We start from the raw sequence: 7,648 nt of genomic DNA, 5'->3' as shown, positions 1-7,648 counted from the left end.
CAGATCCAGGAGGTACAGAGGTTCCCGAACAAAATCAACCCAAGGAGGTCCACACTAAGACATACAGAAATTAAAGTGACAAAAAGCAATGATAGAGAATTTCAAAAGTAGCAAGAGGAAAAAAAAAAAAAGTTCTATACAAGAGAAACCCCACAAGGCTTTCAGCTGATTTTTCAGTAGAAACTGCAGAGTAGCATGATATATTCAAAGTGCTGAAAGGAAAAGTTTGCAGCCACAGTACTCTATCCAGCAAGGCTATCAATCCGAATAGAGAGAAAGCTTCCCTGGAAATGAAAGTTAAAGGAATTCATGACCACTAAACCAGCCCTAAAAGAAGTTTAAAGGGGAGTCTGAGTAGAAAGAAAAAACCATAAGTAAGATTAGAAAAGTAGCAGCAGGGGCGCCTGGGTGGCTCAGTCGGTTAAGCATCCAGCTTTGGCTCAGGTCATGATCTCACAGTTGTGGGTTCGAGCCCCACGTCTGGCTCTGTGCTGACAGCTCAGAGCCTGGAGCCTGCTTTGGATTCTGTGTCTCCCTCTCTCTCTGCCCCTCCCCCGCTCATGCGCTTGCTCTCGCTCTCTCTCTCTCTCTCTCAAAAATAAACACTAAAGGGCGCCTGGATGGCAGAGTCAGTTAAGTGTCCAACTTCGGCTCAGGTCATGATCTTACACTCTGTGGGTTCGAGCCCTGCATCAGGCTCTGTGCTGACAGCTCGGAGCCTGGAGCCTGCATCGGATTCTGTGTCTCCCTCTCTCTGCTCCTCCCCCGCTCATGCTCGGTCTCTCTCTCTCAAAAATAAACACTTAATTATTTAAAAAAAAAAAAAAAGAAAAGAAGAGTAGGAACCACAAAAGCAGTAAAAAATAAGTATTTATAAAAATCAGTCAAGGGAGTCACAAAATAAAAGGATTTAAAGCATGATACCATATACCTAAATCATAGTGGGGGCAGAGGAGGAATAAATAATGGGCTCAAGCTTAAGTGACCATCAACTTCATATAGACTGCTAGATGCAGCAAATGTTATATACAAACCTAACAGTCATAAATAAAAAACCAATAATGGATATACAAGAATTAAAGATGTCCCAATACATCACTAAAGAAAGCCAACTAATCATGAGAGAAGAGCAAGGGAAGAAAGGAACAGAGAATATCTACAAAAACAACCATAAGGGAAGTAACAAAATGGCAATACATACATACTTGTCAATAATTGCTTTGAATGTAATTGGACTAAACAATCAAAAGCCAGGGTAATGGAACTGATACTAAAAAAAGCAGCAGTTGGAAAGACCACCTATATCTGCCTACATAAGAGAATCATTTCAGATCTAAAGACATGCAGACTAAAAGTAAAATGGAACATGAGCATAAAGTCAGGATGCTTATATGGGACAAAATGGACTTTAAAAACAGACTATAACAGCCAAATTTGACACTATGTAATCATAAATGGAACCATCCAACAAGGAGATATAACAATTGTAAATATTTATGCATCCAACATGGGAACACCCAAATACATAAAGCAGTTAATAACAAACATGAAGTAGTTTATAGTAATACAATAATAAGAGGGGACTTTAACACCCTACTTACATCAATGGATAGATCATCCAAACAAAATCAACAAGAAAACTGGCTTTGAATGACACATTTGACCAGATGTTTTTGACAGATGTATTCAGAACATTCCATTCTAAGACAGCAGAATACACATTCTTTAGAAGTACACACAGAACATTTTCCAGAATAGGTCAGATAGGCCACAAAACAAGTCTGAACAAATAAAAAGATTAAAATCATATCATGCATCTTTTCTCAACACAACACTGAAACTAGAAACCCACAAGAAAAAATCTGGAAAGAGCACAAATACATGGAGGTTAAATAACACATTACTAAACAATGAATGGGTTAACCAAGAAATCGAAGAGGAAAAATACATAGAAACAAATGAAAGCAGAAACACAATAGTCCCAAATCTTTGGGATGCAGCAAAAGCTGTCCTAAGAGGGAAGTTTTAGCAATGCAGAGAAGTTTACTCAAAAAGCAAAAAAGAACCTCAAATAACTTAATCATATACTTAAAGGAGCTAGAAAAAGAACAAGCAAAACCAGCAGAAGGAAGGAATTAAAGGTTAGTGCAGAAATAAAATAGAAACTCAAGACAAAAACCAGGCTGGTTCAGTTGGTAGAGCATGCAACTTTTGATCTTGGGGTTGTGAGTTTGAACACCATGTTGGGTGTAGACATTACTAAAACAACAACAACAGCAACAACAGAACAATGAAATCAGGAGTTTGTTCTTTGAAAGATCAATAAAATTGATAAACATTTAGTCAGACTCAGGAAAAAAAGGGCTTACATTTTAAAACATCAGTAATGAAAGAAGAGATACAACCAATACCACAGAAATACAAAAGATTATGAAAGATCATTATGAAAAGTATATGCCAACAAATTGCATAACCTAGAAGAAATGGATACAGTCCCAGAAACATATCAACCTACCAAAACTGAAGCAGGAAAAAATAGAAAATGTGGACAGACCAGTTACCAGCAAGGAGATTGAGTCAGTAACCAAAAAACTCCCAATAAAAGTCCTTGACCAGATGGCTTCACAGATGGATTCTACCAAAAACTCAAAAAGGAGTTATACCTATTCTTCCCAAACTATTCCAAAAATTAAGAGTGGAAGGAAAATTTCCAAATTCATGCTATGAGGCCAGCATTACCCCAATTCCAAAACCAGATTAAAAAAACAAAAACAAAAAACCCGCTACAACAAGAGTACTATAGGCCAATATTCTTGATGAATATGGATGTAAAAACAGCATACCGCATCCAATAATATATTTAAAAAATCATTCACTATGATCAAGTGGATTTATTCCCAAGATACAACAGTAGGTCAATATTTGTAAATCAATATAATACATCAATAGGAGGATTAAAACCATATGATCATTTCAATAGATGGAGGAAAAGCATTTGACAAAATACAACATCTATTCATGAAAAAACCCTCAACAAAGTAGGTTTAGAGGAAACATACCTGAACATAATAAAAGCCATATATGAAAAGCCCACAGGTAACATCATAATGCTGAAAAACAGAGCTTTTCCCCTAGGTCAGGAACAAGACAAGGATGCCCACAGTCACCACTTTTATTCCACAGTACAGAAGTCCTAGCTATAGCAATCAGACAAGAAAAAGGATTAAAAGGCATCCAAATTGGTAAGGAAGAGAAACTTTCACTATTTGGAGATGATGTGACACTATATATAGAAAACCCTAAGGACTCCACCAAAAACTGCTAGAATTGATACAATCAGTAATGTCACAGAATACAAAATCACTGTACAGAAATCTGTTGCATTTCTATGCACTAATAATGAAGCAGTGGAAAGAGAAGTTAAGAAAGCAACCATATTTACAATTGTACCAAAAAGAATAAGACACCTAGGAATAAACTTAACCAACGAAGTGAAAGACCTGTACTCCAAAAACTATGAAACAATGATGAAAGGAATCGAAGATAACAAACATGGAAAGATACTCAATACTTACTGATTGGGAGAACCAATATAGGTAGAATGTCCACACTACCCAAAGCAATCTACAGATTTAATGCAATCCCTATCAAAATGCCAACAGCATTTTTCAACTAGAACAATCCTAAAATTTGAATAGAACCACAAATACCCCTCATAGCCAAAGCAACTGTGAAAAAGAGAAACAAAGCTGGGAGTATCACAATCCCAGATTTTAAATTCTACAAAGCTGTAGTAAAACACTTAGCTATAAGCAACAGCAACAGTGCTCTTCATGGAAACTGTTTTTCAGCATGTGAAGTTACCCCAGACTCAGCACTGGTAGCATACCTACTTTGGGAAACACAAAGAACTAAGGATCAGGAAGAAGACAACCGGAAGGTGAGCAAAAGGGGGCGTGGGGGCAAAGCCCAGCCCCTCACCCAGGCCACACCTGTAATGCTCTCCACATACACCTTGCAGCAGGTGGCTGAATGCACATGCCTGTCACTCACCCCACAGGGGTCTGTGCGACAGGAGGCCGAGGATGCCAGGGGACATGGTGATGTGTGTGATGTCTGACCAGAAGCAAGCATGTCTTGTAAATCTGGGTGCCCACATATGTACATGATGCCTTACACGTGCGTGTGCAGGGCACAGATCTGGGTGTGCACAGTCAGGGTAAGTCGGGTGTGTGTGGATTCAGATGCCTAGGGGTCTACATGTGAACGTGGCCACATAGGGACCAGTTCCTGTACAGACATGGGAAGTTAACTGCGTGTGCCTACAGTGAAGGGTGGGGAGAGCTCCCTGAGACCCGAGCAGGCGCTTCCATCCACCTGGCTGCACGAGCCCTCTCCCCATGGGTGGGGACAGGATGGACGCGGTACTGACCAGGGACTGCAGGATGGCGTGGTTGGTGGCGTTCATGCACGAGTCCAGCGGGAAGGAGCACTCCCCCTCACAGTAATAGGCCGAGTAGCCTTGGGGAGCAATGACCCAATCCTGGGGGGGGGGAAAGAGGAGAAAGTGAGTGCCATCCAGATGCCCCCCCACACTGAGCCCCTGAATCCAGCACACGGCACAAGACGACTCAGGGCTGCCCCTTACCCACCTGCAGCCCCAGCCCCATCAGCCAAGCCTAGGGTCCCTGCAGGCAGGCTCCCCCAAGAGGCCTGTCGTCCACCAGGAGGCCCTCGGCAGGCAGGGCTGGGCACAGCTCTGTCCCCTTCACGTGCACTGGGCATCATCCTCCCCACCCGCCCCACTGCCTGCATCTTCTAGAGCTGCTGTCCCAGCAGACGTGCACATGCACTGCCCTCCCAGCCTCGGTTTCCCTGTTGCAGCCCTGACATGTTCTGGCTGAGGATTCAGACTATCCCCATTTCCATGGTTTTCACCAGAAAGCACCTTCTCACTATAAAAGAAAGACATATTCCCTTCAGAAAACACTGAAGAACCTAATGCATGAGAAAATTAAAGTCACCCATAATTCTAGCTGCCCCTGGAGATACACCTATCATCTCCGGGTGGGGACCGTCATGTAAGAAGGAGGAGAGTCAGAAATTACCAGCCAGCCGAGGTCCTGGAAGCTGACGTAGAGCTCGTGCCGCCGGCAAACCTGCCGGCCGTCGGTGCCGTGAACGTCATCTGCAGGGACAGAAGCCAGGTCTGTTCTGGGGTTCCTGCTCTGGGCAGCTTCCACAGGGAGCTCCCAGGGCGGGGGACACCCCACCGGGCACACTTGGTGAATAAATGAATGCAGTGAAACAGACGCATTTGATCTCATTAAGCCCATCCTGCAGCTCTGCTGGTGTCACGACCCAGCTCGAGAAACTTCGATGGCTCCAGGTGGGTCCGATAGCTACAGAGGAACCCTGCACTCACCCCAGCCTCCCCTGAGTTCCAACCTGTGGGCCCTCCCGATGCTTCAGTAAACAGCCCAGGGGACCCTGGGCCATCAGTGGCTCCTTTTCTGTAGTGACCTCATCCCACCTCTCCTGCCGCCCCCATTCCACAGGATCGAGTGGCTCACGGAGGCCAAAGGGCGGACTCCCCGTGGAGGAGAGGAGGGCAGGGCAGGCCCACTCCTGATCCTGAGGGGCTCAGTCTGCGGGGGAGACCTCCGCATAAACAGTTGTGCATCCTGCAGGGTCCCTAGGGGCTGTGCTGCCCGGAGGAAGGGGCACCTGATTCTGATGGAGACTTCTGGAAAAAGCCCTGGGAACCAGGGGAGGGCAGAGAAAGCACTTCTGGGTGGTAGGGACGGAGAGGGCAGAGGCTGGTCCACAGGACAGTGCTGGGGGGTGACCCCGGCCTGAACCTGAGGACCCAGAGGGTTCTGTCCCCTCCAGGTGGCTCCCGGACCCCGCTCCAGGCCCCTCCCAGACCTCACCAAAGATCCCCGGGAGTTTGTTCGGGTGTGGCAGCTCGTTGGTTTTCTTGGGCGGCCTCCTCTTCAGGGGCCTCGCTGCCCGAGGGGCTCGGACGGGACCAGGGCTCGCCCTGAAAAAAGTGACCAGGAAAGGCTGTTTGGAGCCCGGCGCTCGTCGCCCCAGCAGGCCGGCCAGGCCAGGATCCACACTGTGCCCTGAGACGGAGAGAGGAGAGAGAGCGATCACTTGCGGGCAGGGGCCGTGCACGTGGGACAGCGGGGACCCTCCTGCCAGGGCCTGCTCGGGCCCAGGAGCACGGAGGCAGAGGGCCTCAGTTTGCTCCTCTGGAAACAGGAGTCCCAGGTCCGAGGGAGACGGAGGGAGGGGGGCCTCGCGAACACAGGGTCATTACTCGCGATAACGGTGAACAATGCCATCTGTGAAGCACTTTATAGGTTTCGAGTTAGTTCACACACGTGACTTTATGTGTCTCCACAGTCCCCCTGGACCTCATGCTTCGCTGAGAAACGTCAGAGCCACTCTGCCGGGGGCTCGCAGAACCACGGTTCCCATGTCCATCTGAGCGCTCCAAGGCCCGAGTTCTCCCTTCCACCCCATACGTTCTGGGGGTGTGGATGGATTTATGACCCAGCAGATTGGAGCAGCCACCAGCACGTAGCCAGGGCTTGCTCTGCCCAGCACTGCCAAGAGCAGGGCACTAACTGTGCCCTGACATCCACAAACAAGACCCCGGGTTCAGTGGGGCAGAGACATCTGGCCAAAGTCCTGGAGCCGCGGTTCAGTCAGATCCCAAGTTCTTACCCACTGAAGGTCTTACTCCCGGGTTTGTGGGTTAAAAAAGAGAGAAAAGGCTGTGGGCTGGACATGATGGGGACCTCCGGCTTGGAAGAGGGACACCCCTAAAAATGGGATTTGACCCCACAGCTGCTTAGAGATGAGGATGCCCTGAGAAACACACTCACGATCCCTGGAAATGTCGACTCCACCAATGAAACCAACTTCCTGTACCTCTTTGTATTTCCAAATGACCTCTTGATTTCTTAACTGTCAAAGTAACACAAGGGCAACTGTAAGGTAACCTCTGGGGAAGAAATATCACTCAGAAACCTCTGCCCACCCCAACACATCGTTTTCATCTTTCTGGAATATTTTCATGTCACCTGAACTTTTACACAATGGTCATCTTAACAAAGAAGTCTGTATGTTTTCCAACTTTTTCACATAAACATGTTCACTGCTGTTAAAATGTCTCCACTATGAACGTTTCAAATGCATAAAATTCCTTTGAGAAAATGTACCATAATATTTGGAGATTAGCTTAACTTTAGACATTTGGGTTATTTCCCGGCTTTCATTAAAAGACGAGAAAGGGGTAGATCTCTTCATTCTCATTTCCTGTGGAATTTTCCTTTTTCTTTGTTTGAATGTTTCTATTTTTCAGAGAGAGAGAGAGAGAGAGAGAGAGGAAACGTGAGTGGGGGAGGGGCGGAGAGAGAGGGGAACAGAGGCTCTGCCGTGGGCTCTGTGCTGGACAGCAGCGAGCCAGTCGTGGGGCTCGAACTTACAAACTGGAAACTGTGAGATCATGACCGGAGCAGGAGTCGGATGCTCAACCAACTCAGCCACCTAAGAGCCCCTCCCACGGTATTTTCTTAAACTAAACGACAGGAGGTGATTACTGACTTTTATGCTCCTTAAAACACAGTGCCAACTG

General features: G+C 46.3%; 1 protein-coding gene and 1 long non-coding RNA gene across 4 annotated transcripts in view; one reads left to right on the top strand and one right to left on the bottom strand.

Moving 5' to 3' along the window:
• Positions 1-7,648, bottom strand: part of BMP8A (bone morphogenetic protein 8a) — a 31,789-nt gene that overhangs the window by 5,969 nt on the left and 18,172 nt on the right. For 2 of the 3 annotated variants that reach the window (XM_086716566.1, XM_086716567.1), the window contains exons 4-6: positions 5,934-6,128; positions 5,109-5,188; positions 4,433-4,543 (exon numbers count right to left, since the gene is read on the bottom strand). In XM_086716566.1, the coding sequence (XP_086572692.1) occupies positions 4,433-4,543; positions 5,109-5,188; positions 5,934-6,128 (386 nt within the window). Of the gene's footprint in view, positions 1-2,794; positions 4,544-5,108; positions 5,189-5,933; positions 6,129-7,648 lie in introns of those variants that run through there. The other variant, XM_086716565.1, reaches the window with a different exon arrangement.
• LOC147577937 (uncharacterized) lies at positions 3,825-7,231 on the top strand. Its single transcript, XR_015254620.1, has 2 exons — positions 3,825-3,940; positions 6,412-7,231. It is a non-coding gene; the product is annotated as an uncharacterized LOC147577937 (long non-coding RNA).

Source organism: Puma concolor, chromosome C1 (genome assembly GCF_028749965.1).
Source record: "Puma concolor isolate L17-30 chromosome C1, mPumCon1.1.hap2, whole genome shotgun sequence".
Classification (NCBI taxonomy): domain Eukaryota; kingdom Metazoa; phylum Chordata; class Mammalia; order Carnivora; family Felidae; genus Puma; species Puma concolor.
The sequence above is the reverse complement of the archived record's forward strand: the minus strand, read 5'-3'. Positions and strand labels throughout refer to the sequence as shown.